General features: G+C 39.6%; 1 protein-coding gene across 11 annotated transcripts in view; it reads right to left on the reverse strand.

The window, feature by feature from the left end:
* kcnma1a (potassium large conductance calcium-activated channel, subfamily M, alpha member 1a) overlaps positions 1–15153 on the reverse strand; it is an 845585-nt gene that overhangs the window by 122828 nt on the left and 707604 nt on the right. For 6 of the 11 annotated variants that reach the window (XM_072583314.1, XM_072583319.1, XM_072583316.1 and 3 more), the window contains one exon: positions 6274–6306. The exons of the other annotated variants lie outside the window; for them this stretch is intronic. In XM_072583314.1, the coding sequence (XP_072439415.1) occupies positions 6274–6306 (33 nt within the window). The remainder of the gene's footprint in view (positions 1–6273; positions 6307–15153) is intronic. 11 annotated transcript variants of the gene reach the window in all.

Here is a 15153-nt window from a genome sequence, read left to right on the forward strand (position 1 = left end):
CATGGTATTTTCATTCCTCATTTGCAATGCAATTTTACTTCTTATTTGAATGTTAATTTCTTTAACATTAAACCAGCATAAACAGGTGGGTTCTGAAAAATCTAGGTAGGCTTCACCCACTCGTGTGAATCCATAAACAATGACGCATATAGTAGTGAATGTATACCAAATGGAACAGTTACTGGATCTTCACTGTTATAGTGTACAGCTATGGATGATTCTGCATGCATGTTGGAAAAAAGACATTGATAAAGAATTTAGGAAGTCCATCCAAAGCGCCATCTGCCAGATTTGTGAATTCTATTCTGATTGTGAGTCAAAAGAATTTTGCTTCTTTCTAACTTAAATAATTTCAACGTATTGTACTCACTCTATCCAAATCGCAGTCTACCAACACATCAAAACACAGGCAGCTTTAAAGTCTCGAACCCTGGAAATGGCTGTATTTATTAAGCGTTCTTATTGTGTGTGTATGTGTACTCTTGCATTTGGAAGTTAATTGTATTTATTTGGATTCGTTTAAAGGTTGCTATGAAATGGAGCCTCAATTCAGATCAGACAATAAAAGGATCACTTCTGGGTGGACCGCACTCCTGTCACCACTTGGCAGATTTGCTGTGTGTGTGTGTGTGTGTGTTTCTTTTAAGTACTGTTTGAAAAGGGAGGGAAAAAAGGCACCCCAAACTACGCTGTCATGCACAGCTGTCAACACTGGCTGCGGAATGTGACCAAGGGCACCTATGGAGGTCACTGAAAGCACAGTGGATGGACTGGTATCTGTATTTCATGAGCGAGCTTAGTGCCCCGTCTAACTTACACTGGACAACACTCCCCTGTTCCCTTGTTTTCAGCAGACATAGACGGCTGAGTGAAGGGTCGCTGAGCAAGTAAAGACCTCCTTTGTGGCTGTTAACAAGCAGCAAGGGTTCAGTCTCTTCTGTAACAGGTGCAGAATTCAGCAAAACCATGTGACCTGGACAACAGTGGGCTTTAAATGGCTTTAATAAAATTGCTTCAGCTTCATTCTTTACTAACAAGTATAAAAACAAAGTGCAACTAAGCATCTGCCTTGTCAGAAGTTATTTTTGGTAACATTTTACAACTTCATTTCCCCTATCCCAAGGAGAAAGAAATTACACAAAATTCACTGGCAAGTTTAGGCTGTCTATTGGAGCCAATAGGAAAGCAGAGTGTATCATCTCCAATGAGGAAACAGTCTAACCAGCTGTACAATGCAACAGTACTTGTAGTTCAACATCTGGGATGCTGGTAAGACAGTCAGAAGCAATTTGCATGAGTACAGATTGCATAGGTAACAACACACTTGCAACATTAGGATTGTGTTTCAGGGTTTTAGTGCTTACAACTGAGTTGATAGCAACAACTTATAAGCTGCTCCTTACGTAATTTTCTAACAACCTGAACAATATGATGTATTCTAAGGAGTTGAATGGTGTCAAACCAGACACTATCCAAAGGGCAGATTTCTCCAATTATGTGATGATAATTAGCTATTAAATGCTTACATAGAAGTCCATTTGATTTAGTCCCTCCCCGCTTTCCCTACTTCTCTTTCACTTTTGACAAGTTGCATTGTCCATAATGGGCTTTGCTTGAATAAATTTAACTTGCTACATGGGTGATTACTGATGGTGGTTAGTACTTTTGAAAAAACACATAAAATTATGGTGATTTGGTGGTGGGCAAGTTGCTCTGTTGTGTGTGATAACACTTCAGGGCAGAAGAGTTAAAAAGGAAATCGATGAATTTCCTCCTTCTCTCACTACTTTGATATTCTCCGATTGTTTGCAATTATTTCAGTTTCAAGAGGATGGGTTCTTCATGGGTCTTATGAGTGGGTGATCTGGATGCCTATACTAAGGGACATCACAAAGCACCTGGACATTTCAGGACTTGTCTGTTTTATTTCTGTAAACCTGTTTGGAAATTGCCTGGCCTCCATTTTCACCACTTGCAACATGGCACCGCTAAGGTAAGGAACACAGTATTTGGAAAAAGCCAAGATGCAGGCCTTTTTCCATCAGATGTGATAACAGCAACTGAAGACTAAAATGTGTTGTTGCCACCAGGAAATCAGACCCCTTTCCTTCATTATTCATCAGTGCAAATGTTTCTCATTAACTTCAACTCCCATCACTGCATTCTTAATACTAAAGAACTAACATTCTTGTTACTGCAGAATAGGCAACAAAGCAGCACCAAAACTTTCCATTGCAAACGAACTTAATCACAATGCCTCTGGGTTGCAAAGCTTTAACTTTGCTAGTTGGAATTACATTTAGCAATAGTATCCTACCAATAGTGGACCCCCTTCTTAGACCATAAGATATAGAAGCAGAATTGGGCCATTCAGTCCTTCAAATCTGCTCTACCATTCGATCATAGCTGGTATGTTTCTCAACCCCTTTCTCCCGCCTTCTCCCCGTAACCCTTGGTCCCATTAGCCTTTAGCAGCAATGAGTCCCATAGATTCACCACCCTCTAGCTGCAGAAATTAATCCTTATTTCAGTTCTAAAGGATCATCCCTTTATTCTGAGACTGGGACCTTGGGTCCTAGTCTCTCCTACTGTTGGAAATATCTCCATGTCCACTCTATCCAGTCCTCTCAGTATACCTTGAAAGTACTAACCAGTACGGAGTCGCATGCTGCTGCCTGTACTTTTTCTCATTACTACAAGGTCATATACTCATCACCACAAACTCAATTTCTACAAGACAGCAATGGAATGCAACGATCACAGTGGGGGAAACTCCATGGAAAATTTTACTAGCTTCCTGTTCTCCTTTAATACTTGGCATCACTGCATATGGATCAAACACGCAAGCTGAGATTTTAGTCACAAAGTGCTTTCTGAAGTCCCAAACCCCACTCCATCCCATCTCCCATTGCACACAAAAGGCTGATGGCATTGGAAATACTGAACAAAAGCACCTTTTGGAAAGAAAATGTGTCCATCCATCAAACAATTTTAGCTAAAATTAATAAATGCTGAACAACAATTACAGTACGGGTGATGCCAATTCATAAGGAGCTTTTCCAGCATTCCCTGGCAGTATAACAACAGGGCTTGAGTGGAAGTAATGTGAGATTCATTCATGCTTCATTAGTGTGCACAGTAATTGTAATGAATATTGCTATGTGAACAATAGCAAATTATTTGGGTGAATGTAATACTTGGAGAAATTATTTGGAGATTGACAATAATACAAATAACTATTTATAGCAAGTATGTTTTGCCAAATTTAATGATGTGCAATCCTTGTGAATGACTTGCTAAAAATTATACTGCATTTTATCGTTTCCCAATAACTATGCAATTTTGATTCATAAAATGTTCAGTACTCAGGAAACCCCGATCAAACGGATCCAAGTCGAGTTTTGTACCAAGCATCTAAACGCCAGGAAATGTAATATTTTCCATTGTTACTGAACAATTAGATTGGGTTAACTCATTTCATCGAGTCATTATTATAAATCTTACTCAACTGATTATCAGGCATAAAAAAAAGATAGAATCACTTATTGTGCTCATTTCACTTTTAGTATAAGCCAATGGCACTTTTGAAAATATTGCTCTTCCACATTAATGAGGGACAGTTCCTGAAATCTTTGGACAACAGCAGCAAAATATCCAAACTAGCTTAGAGCAATCCGTGGAGGTTGATTCTAACGTCAGCTGCTGCTTAGATTTAAACCCCCGCACCGATAACTCCTGGATTCATCTGCATGTTGTCAAACATATACAGCATTAGTTTGAGAATTCGCAGGGTGGCAGTTTCACTGAGGATCCAGAATGATCCAGACGGCTGCTGTCTATTTACGCACGGTGAGGCAAATGACGAGCTTGCCATGCATTTTTTTTCTCTCAGCAATGCAATGACTGGTTAGCAATTGGAAAGATAACAAATCGGGAAATATTCATACTTTCATCAGCAACAATGTTTCTTCAGCCTTGTTATATATATTTCCCATTTTGCCTGATTTTTGAATTTAAAGGTCTTTGTCACGTCACTGGCAAAGGGAAAGATGTAAAACATTGCTAGAGAATGTCCCTCTGAATATGGTCAGCTACCGTCAGTCAAATGTTGGGCTTTGTAGAAGTTGTAGATGAACAGCTACATTTCTACATGTGGGATAGCTATAAAAACAGAGCAGGCCGCACCCTGATGTCCCATTCAAATCAGCCCACCATCTCTCAGTTATATAGCTTTTATCAAATTTAGAGGGTTAGCAATTTTAACATGGAAGTAGTTTAGGTTGGTATTAGAGGAACATATTGAAACCTTTATTACTCTAGTTAGGATCAAATGACATAGAATTTGCTTGTAGTCACTTGTGGAGAATCAGTAGGAGGTGAGGAAATAAATACCCTATTTACTCTAATGCCAAAGAAGGTATGTGTTTGTGTGTGTGTGTGTGTGTGTGTATATATATAATATATAAATGCAGGGGTCTCTGTTACTTCATTCCTTAAGTAGTAGCACCACCTGCTGTTTATTACATTCATTTAATAGTCTGCATTGCCTGCCTCACTCACCATCTATTGTGTTAATTTAGTTTTAAAGGAAAGAAAAACAACTCCAATGTATGATAATCATAGTTGCATTTGACACACTGAGGCAGTGCACAATGTTATTACTAAGGTCAAAAATTCCTTGTGACCAGTTACAATTCTTTAAAAGCTTACTTCTATTCTAAGAAGTAGAATACATGGATTACTTTTAACAACTAATGACTAAAATATTTAACTATTTAATAACAGTTTTCTCCCAACGGCCATTTCTTCAGTACCTAACTAATGCCTCATCCCTGAAACATTGACATGAAATCTGAATGAAACTATCTAAATGATAGATAATGTATATTAAAGACAGTTTTTGAATCTGCTAAGTGGTATTCAATAGCACTATTGTCTGTGACACTGCACTTTTTAATTCAACTACCACATTGTTGTTCCCACACTACAATACTGGACAGTAAGAAACCACACTGAGCTTTTAATATAGCAATAAAGAAGCGCCTGCAATTAAAACAAAAAGCAGAACGGAGTGAGTGAAGACTGCAATCCAAACTTGGGTTCAGGTAATGTTCACCGAAACATCTGAATGCTGTCCTCCTTGGTTTTAATGACACCATTAAAAGCGTTGGCCCCAGCTGCAGGATTGTGGCTTTCTCCCAGGAACCTGTGTAACTGTCTGGAGTCCATTCCAGCTTCACTCAAAGATGATTTTTAGAACCTTTAAGATTATGCTTCTTGTGTAATATGTTCGGAGAATGAGCAGACTGGAAATCAGGATGGAGTAGGGGATGTGACAGAGGATGGCTCAGCAGGCATTTCAAATACGTCCAGCAATTATTTTTGATCAATGGGCAGAACAGCACTTGAAGACTTGCCACAAGCAGCAGCTCAAAAGAGCCAGAGCTTTGCTGACGGTGCTCGCATCTGCACACGAAGATTTGGCGGAACGGAGCTGCTGATATAGAGACTCTCCCTCTCAATATTTCACTTACAGCTTCCCCCCCTCCAACCTCCCCAATGTCTCATTACAATATTCAGGAAGTGGCTGAATCGTAATAACCAAGAAGGTGCTGGGTCTGATCCCCAGTCTGTGTCGTGTTAACTGAATGCAGATCAGTCCAGCCTCTCTATTTTAGAGAGGCACAAATTCGGTTCCCACTGTTGCTTGCTATTCAATCATTCCCATGAGTTTAAATGTTGAGCTGAAACATTTCTATGATTGTTTCCCACTTGCACGTTCACACTCCCTGTCAAGACTTGTACACAAATAATAAATACTAAAATACAACACCAGACCAGCACCTGTGTAACCATACTGTGTTAGGAATCAACACCTGAAAGAAATAGAGAGACAAAAACAATCTAATTTAAAAGCCAATGCTTCAGCTAAAGAGTCCAGATATTTGACCTTATTTGTGTTGACTCAAGCACAAGCCAGTGATATATATGAAATGGCTTAAGATCCCAACGATCAATATCAGCCATTTCAACTGAACAAATCTTGATTATGGCTGGTTCTGATATCACTGAAGTCTAATTTACAAACGGGTTACAAAAAAGCCAATTAAATAGGTAATCACTGCACTCCAACTACAGGAATAAATCTAACGAAATGGAAACAAACCATAGGGAGGAAAAGCAAGTGGGTTAAGAGAAGAACATTAGGGGTAAAAAAATCAAACAGACAAAATGCAAAGGGATAAACTAATTGTTGACAAACCAATGACTTACTTGAGCTGATATATCCGTTATAGCCATATTTAGCTGAAGACAATGCAAAGAAAATGACAGGTTAAAAAAATGCAGGAAAGAAGAATTATGTTTCATGAAAGGTCAATGGAAGCATAGAAGTAAAATCAATACAAAGGACCTTAAATTTTAAAAATTTGGTACTGATAATGCACTCTGCCCAGTGTTCTAGTGTTTGCCTCTATATATGAGTTACTTATAAACCAAGTGATCACCAATGTATATTTGGTGACATTTCCATCAATATATTCAACAACACATCAAAGATATCCTAAAAACAACACATGTTGCATGTCTCATGGTGACCATCAGAGGTCTTTAAGCCATTACAAACATTTTTTTAACTTGTATCTATACCACAGAGGAGAGATGCCATGGTGATGCCCATCTCTGCTAAGCTTGTTACAAAGGTTGGCACACATTTCCACTTCCTATTCCTTGCTCCACAAAACATTAATACCCAACAGGAGGGACAGGTCATTGATTTCGCTGCTCGTTGGATGCTGCCTGAACTGCTGTGCTCTTCCAGCACCACTAATCCAGTATTTGCTTTCCAGCATCTGCAGTCATTGTTTTTACCTCATATGCTGACAGGTGTCACCTTCTGAAGTCAAATCAAAGTGTACAATTTCACCTAGGCGTTCCTGTCACCTACGAACTGAACCAGAAAGCATGCTGGGAAAGTTTACTGGAAGTGGAAATGTCGAGCAAGCAAAGGGCTGAGAAGAAAAGGAAACTATATTTTTCAGCATAGGGGAAATCTCCAATAGTGAAGCATCAGGGCATATTTTGAAAGATCAGCCTCAAAAGAATTCTGATGAAAAATTAGTTTGATGCCAATTATACTTCAGAAACTTAATGATGCAGGACAGCTGTGCTGAACTGAGGAAGTAGAGAGATAACGTAACTGTTTACAAAACAGTGACATACTTGAACAGTTATTTCTGACCAGATTTCCTTGCCAATCTAAGTAACTTTTGCTTTCTGTCTGGGATTCAACTCTGGAGATTATGTTAGCAGAAGAACTGCCTCACTAAAATTACTGAATTCAGTGCTGACATGGGCAATTGATGTCTGCATCGAGATAGCCTGGGTGGAACTTTGCTTGTAATGCAGGCTGACTTGAGGGAAGAGAACAGAAGGTGAAATTCGCTTTGAGCCTGCTCTGGATGAAGGTTTGGGGCTTCTCCGTAAAAGGTTTTGTTTTATTCACAAAAGGTCACTCTTTGGACTGAAGGCAGGACTCTGACAGAAATGTTCCCAGGAAACAGTTCTTGTCCTGGCATCTGTCGCTTGGAATAGTCTGGAGCGAAAGGGCTCTGAAAAATAACTGCCGAGCATCTGTCTTGCACAAAAAATGTTGAGAGGAATCCGCTGCCTGGTGGTAAGAAACTGTCAGGGTGAGTTTCATGACAACCAGCAGCACTCAGAAAATGAAAATGCAAACATAATTTCCATGTCACCACATATAAACCCTCCACTGAATTCACAGCAGAAGATGCAGACAGCATCATTTCCAGCCTGTCCGCATCACAACAAGCCACTCGCTGTTTAGTTTTCAGTGACCTAATAAAAAACACTATCGTAACAAGCCCATGCTAACAAATGCCTTTAGTATTAGAAATTCTTGACCTCTCTTAAGAGTCATAGAGTTATACAGCACAGAAACTGACCCTTCAGTCCAACTTGTCCATGCTGACCAGATATCCTAAACTGACCTAGTCCCATTTGTCAGCATTTGGCCCATATCCCTCTGACCCCTTTGTATTCATGCCTTTTAAATGTTGTAACTCCACCACTCCTCTGGCAGCTCAATCCATACTCGCTTCACCCTCGGAGTGAAAACGTTGCCCCTCAGATCTTTTTCAAATTTTTCCCTCTCACCTTAAACCTAAGCCCTCTGGTTTTGGACTCCCTTACCCTGGCTATTCAGTCTTTATATACCCCTCATGATTTTCTTAAAGCTCCAGTCTCTCTTCCAGTTAGCCGACACAGACTGTCTTTTAAATGCCATTTTGATGCAATGTCCCCTTTAAAATGGCACTAAGAATAGTTTTTCAGCACATATAAAGAAAAAGACACCGCTTCCTGCTGTTTAACTATATTAATACGTCATATCATATGGACTTAACAAAGAGTGCCAACACCTTGAACTTGCATTGTTACACACAAATAGGCGCACACAAACTCATTCAAGGTTCCCCTCTGAGCAACGTTCCATTTTCACTTGGAAATTAAATTCCCTACTAAACACCAATGTTGTAAAGACGAGCTCAACGCAACTACAGAATAGGAAATAAATGCAGCCTCAGAAAAGTCACACACATCCTAAAAATAAACAAATCACAAGATAAGCACAGACAACAAAAAAAAACACTTGGGCAAAGAGACCTCATCTATTCATCTAATTAAAGACAAAAAGCCTGTCTGTCCGAAACCTTAATACTCAGCAAGCTACTTCAACCTACTTCTGGAAAAATGAAGAGCAGAATTCTGTGGATACTGCAAACTGAAATAAAAACAGGGAAGTGCGAGAAATATTCAGCAGACCAGCAACATCTGTGGATAGAGAAATGGAATGAAAAGGTTTTAGGTCTTGACCTTTCATTAGCACTGGGAAAAGTTAGAAATTGAACTGGTTTTGGGACAAGGACGGAAAGAAGGTCTATGAGAGAAGAGATTTTGTGACAGAACAGTTGGTCTTCCAGAACCAAAAGAGAATGATCGACCTCTTACTCAAAACATATTATATTTCTAACTTCTCTCAAGTATAATGAAAGGTCTCAGACCCTGAAGTATTAACTCTCTTTTTCTTTCCACAATGCTGCTTGACCTGCTGAACATTTCCAGCACTTTTTGATTTTTGTATAAGAATGACTTGTTGCCATTCTCTTCTAACATGACCTATTCTAATAGGTCACAATCAATTTCGAAATGCAGTCTTTTGTCCTGATACTTAGATATGTGCATAATATGAAGGCACAGGCACGCAAACCAATCCAACATTCCTTCATGAGAAAAACTAGCATTTGAAGCTGACTTTTTGGAATAATTATAATATGGAACAAACTGAACAAACGAGCAAAGAGAAATTGAGCAGATGCTGGAAATCAGAGTCAAAAAGTGTGGTGCTCGAAAAGTACAGCTAGTCAGGCAGCATCCGAAGAGCAGGAGAGTCGATGTTATTCCTGATGAAGAGCTTATGCTCGAAACATCGACTCGCCTACTTCTCGAATGCTACCTGATCAGCGGTGCTTTTCCGGCACCACATTTTTCAACAATGAGCAGAGCTGCTACACCATTCATTTCCCTCAAATCAATAAGATTTTTCTGTAGGTCATATTGGGCCCCCAGATGTAATAAATACAAGACAATGAGTATAGGTTGCTCATATTTGTGCAGCATATGCATGTCAACTCTAATCTTTTTACATACTTATTGGTAAAATGGTTGGACAGAAAGCAAAATGTGATACTTACATCCTTGATTGCTCAATGTCAGTAGATGTTTAAGTAAACATACACAGTAGGTTCACCTGTATTATGTGAACTATACAAGGTGTCTTCTACTAACATCATGCTGATGAAACTATGTTGCTATAACCACATCTGCGACTAGTCAGAATTTTCAGAGGATCAGACAATGCTGCTTTAAAAGCTTTACTGAGAGATAATCAGGGATCAAGGCATGGATTCTGTAGCTGACACTATTGTTATTCCTGTATCCTGTTGATATGTGCTAACATGTAGGTATATTTGTGTCTTTGCAATATCATATATTCTTCCACCTGCCAAATATTTTGCATGCTTGACAAAATAATGGGTTACTCTCTATGGGCAAATAACAATTCTACAGTTTAACTTACTCAGAGTTCAAAGGCATAATTGTGTTGATGAATGCACCTTTAGCTCGTACTAATGCAAAATTACATCAATCATTCCAATAGGAATTACTATGTTGCTAAAAGATAGAAAGACTGTTCTGGGTGACAATGCTCCCGCTCATCCATTTCCCTGTAGCCTCCCCTCATTTTCATTCTGGCATAAAATAATGAAATGTGAGTCAATTATAAATTTTAATCTACTAATAAACTAATCTATTTTCCTTTGAGGACAAGATTTGTTAATGTTGTGCTGCTGAAGTAACAGTATCATTATGTTATGTCATCCAAATGTCAGTGTCATTAAGAGATTACTGTGGAACTGTGAAGATTGCAAACTATGTTGAACAATTAAATAACAAAGTGGCCTTCCAATTTTCAGTCAAATAATCTAGCCTGACCTAGGCTGCTGGAGTAAAAGATTCATCCCCCGATACTTGTAAAGGCTCTTTGTGAAATTATTTTTGATAACCTCAACCAAATTCTCTTTGCGTCGACCCACAGCTATGAAAATTGATGATAATGTAGGTACCAGTTGGCAACCATACCCATCATGGCTGATGGCAGTCTTAAACTGGACAAGTGGATGATCTTCTGATTAGTTATGGAGGAGGATTTTTTTTTAGAATTGGTCTTTTAGTCTTGAAATGAATGGAAGGGAATCTTCCAGATACTAAGTATTACAAAAAAAAAGGAAATTTGAAAAAAAAAGCTTCCAACTGCACCATGACAGTATGAGATTGGATAGGTTCAAGTTAGGGAAAAAACAAATTTTGGAATGGACTTCTAGGTCAGACAAAGCTCATTTAAGGAATAAAACAGCAAGTGCTGGAGAAACTTAGCAGATCTAGCAGCATCTGCAAGAGAAAGAGAGTCACACTGGACTCAAAACAATAACTCTGCGTGTGTGGGTCTCTCTATCCAGATGCTGCTAGACCTGCTGAGTTTCTCCAGCACTTACTGTTTCTATTTCATGTCTCCAGCATCTTCTTCTCATTTAATGGGATGCTGTGATGGATGACTGTAGACTATTTTCAAAGGTGACTTACAATTCATTGAATAGTTTATTCCTCAGCTTTTTCCACCTCGTGACTGGACCAGTAATACTGTGCATAACTGTTGTACGCATCTTCAGTGCTGGCATCCTTCAATATGATGAGCATAAAGACTCAAGACATTCTCTCACCCTTGCCCCACATACACCCACAACAAAAATGATCATCTGTTAAAAATGTTTCAAAGTCTTGCAGGGGTAACAGTTATTTTGAAGGGGTCAGTTAGGTCAGTCAGCTGATGGCTAGTTTGTGATACAGGGTAATGCCAACAGCATGGGTTCAATTCTCAGACTAGCTGACATTACCATGAAAGACTTGCCTTCTCAATCTCTCCCCTCATCTGAGGTATGGTGACCCTCAGGCTAAACCACCACCAGTCGTCTCTGTCTAACTAGTGAGCAGTCTTATAGTCCTATAGGAGTATGGCAACTATACCTTTATTATACTAAATTTTCAGTAAATTGGTAGATACATAACATTATGCATCTTGTGTCTTATGGTCAGAGGCCAGTTGGGGGGAAAATCAGGTTTGTGCCACGAGCAAGTGGGTGTCTGAAAACAAAGGCCCAAGAATCACACCAAATTGGGTTCCCCTTCCATAATACCAGCGAATTACAGATCTTATTTAGGCTTCATCAATCAAAGAGTTTCTCAAATTATCTGATTCAGACAGCGATAGCCTGCGTGTATGTTCTGGAGGAGGGATGGCAAAGCCAAAAGTACTCTTGTTCCTCTTGGCTCTGCTCAAGAACAATTTTTTTAAAAGCCAACTTGCTTTTCCATCAGTGGACCCCAGTCATCATTTTAAGGACCACTGGTTAGACACTGCAGCAAATGAGAAAATAAACTGAGTGGACTACATATGGTGTGTATTCCACATTATTTCAGGCAAATTATACAGCAAAGCCCAAAATCAGTGATAGGTTTCACGATTAGCAGATTGAAGAAAGGAAAGTCCTCTGGCCTGCTAGATCCATACATTACATACTTTAACTGCTCTCTGAAATGTTATGGAAAGCAATTCAAACTGTTATTGGGCATCCTAGTACAACCATTGCAGGGCAACTAGGGATGGGCACAAAATGGAGTCCTTTCCACATCCCAGTATGAAAAGAAAAGGTGCTTGGTGAATAGTCATCTTGACCAGGGACCACACGTGTTTTGTTCTTCGTAACCCATGGGGACGAGTAATCTCCATATCCTATTCACCACTCTGACTGAAATCCCAAAACAACCAGCAATCAGAGCAAGGCCTGCTTGGCCCACACAGCTCATTGATTCACTTGGTCAACTGGTAAATGATAAAATAACCACCTTGCATGATTTTAAATAGTGGTGCTAAGTTGATGGTGCACGTGAGTAGAAGTTTGTAGAACATGTCATATTATTAAATCTCCATGTGATGTTTATGCTTTTCAGTTCTTCAAATGCTAACAAAAATGGAATAAAAGTCAGATTGAGTAAGATTATAAAGCAGCTTGGGCAGTTAGTCTAACATCAAGACTGGGTCACTCCAGCGACATGCAATTCAATCCCGATAAAGACATAACCAATCTGCCAAATACAGTTCTACTTGGCTCAAGAGTGTGCTTCGATCAGGGATTTTATTTAATAAGAGTGGATAGGAACGGTACTCTGTAATCATCCATTTGGAACAGGATTCTTGAATAATATCAGTGAATAGGAAAGGAAACCTATAACTATAGTGGGTAAAAGTACTTATGCATTGACACATAGTAAGGACATATACACAGTAGCTATAGTTGTTTAATATACACTGAAACTCAGCAGCTGAGCAGGGGTTTGAAGGCAATAATGATTACTGAAAATGCTACACTGCAACTCTGTACTTCAGTCAGTACTCATAAATGATAGGGATAATAGACTCCAGTTCTACACTTCAAACAAGACTTGCACACAACAGGAGTGCTCATTAACGTGTCTTCACTGTTAGTAGCCCATTTTTCTGTGATTAGGTTTTCAATTTAGTATAAATTCCCTTTTTGTGATCCCATCAGAAAGGTGATACAGCTTATCAATCCCTTTGGCAACATATAAATAGGATTTAATATTGTCAATCCACTTCAAGAGTCCTTGAGTTCAACTTTTATTCATGTTATGATTTGGTAAATTGATTTTATTCATTGGTCATGGTTTTACTGTTCTTAAAATTGCTCTTTATTTAATGAGCATTGGTCTTGATCTTGCCCTCTGCATGGACAGAGATAGTGCATGACTAACCTGCTCCCAGGACACTGTGAGGATTGCTCATAACCAACCAGGATGTGCCCAAGTAAACTGGTTGCAAGGTAGGACTATATGTTACTGAATTAAGTCATGCCTGTACTGCCACTCAGTGGGATCATGGTTGGATTTATAGATCAACTCCATTTTTCTGCCTCTTTCATATCCCTGAACACCTTCAGGGATCAAAAAACAGTTTACTTTTTATTCATTCTTAGAATTTGGGTGTTGATGTCTGAGTCAGCATTTATTCCCCATCCCTAGTTGCCCTTAAGATGGCGCTAGTGAGCTGCCTTTTTGAATTGCTGCAGTCAATTTGATGGAGGGAGACTCACAATACTGTTAGGGAGTGTGTTCTGGGCTTTTGACCCAGCGACACTGCATGAACAATATATTTTCAAGTCAGAATGGTGAGTAGCTTGTAGGGAAATTTGCAGGTGATGGTGTTCCCATGTATCTGCTGCCACTGTCCTCTGTGGGTGGTAGCAATGATTGATTTAGAAGCTATTATCTAAGGACCATTCATGAATTTTGGTGGTGCATCTTGTAGATGATATAACCTGCTATTGCGCAGCCTCTGTGTTAGAGACAGAGATTGTTTGTGGATGTGGTGCCAGTCAAATGGTCTGCTTTGTCCTGGATGGTGTCAAGCTTCAGGAGTGTTGTTGGAGCTGTACCCAACCAAACAAGTGGGGAATGTTCCATCACCCTCCTGACTTGTGTCTTGTTGATGGCAGAAAGACTTTGGGGAGCCAGAGGTGAGTTACTCACTGCAGGCTCTTGTAGCCACGGTATTTATATAGCTAGTTCAGGGTGGTGGTTAGGTTATTTCTTGTTGAAGACGGTCAGTGACTAACCCTTGCATAACGCAAACTTTACTTGATACTTATCAACCCAAACGCTGATATTATCAAGATCTTGCTACATTCTGAGATCGATTATCTCAGTCTATCATTACATGTGTTGCTTTCAGTCTTGAAACATCCACTTGTGTCAGCTTCCACAGCCATTTGGAAGAATGAATTTGAGATTTCTGTGACCTTTATCATGGTCTTATTTTCTAACCACTGAGCATGGTGACTCAATGGTTAGCACTGCTGCCTCACAGCGTAAGGGACCCGGGTTTGATTCTAGCCTCAGGCAACTGTCTGTGTGGAGTTTTCACATTCTCCCAGTGTCTGTGTGGGTTTCCTCCGGTTTCCTCCCACAGTCCAAAGATATGCAGGTTAGGTGAATTGGCCATGTTAAATTGCCTATAGTGTTCAGGGATGTGTAGGTTAGGTGCATTAGTCAGGGGTACATTTAGAGTAATAGGGTTAGGGAAATGGGTCTGGGGAGGCTTCTATAAAGCTAGAATGCCACAGGTTAGCCTTCCAGATTAAAGAGCCAGTATCCCCACCCCACACTGCCTCCATGCCGATTAAGGGACCTCTAATGTGGAAATCTCAACTTTTGACTTTTTGCTCAGAAGGCTGGTTTCTCACTATAAATAAAAAATCCCACCTCAACTGCAAAAGTACAGCTTTGCATCTCTCTATCCTGTGCTAATATTTACTAATGCCACTGTTCTCCAGAGTAGATTATTAAACCAACTATGTTCCAGGACAAAGTTCTGCTTAGTTTTGGAAGTATTATTCTTCTTGGGGAAAAGCTGTCTTAGCACAAGAGATGAGAGTGGAAGTT

Source organism: Chiloscyllium punctatum, chromosome 13 (genome assembly GCF_047496795.1).
Source record: "Chiloscyllium punctatum isolate Juve2018m chromosome 13, sChiPun1.3, whole genome shotgun sequence".
NCBI classification, from domain to species: Eukaryota; Metazoa; Chordata; class Chondrichthyes; order Orectolobiformes; family Hemiscylliidae; genus Chiloscyllium; species Chiloscyllium punctatum.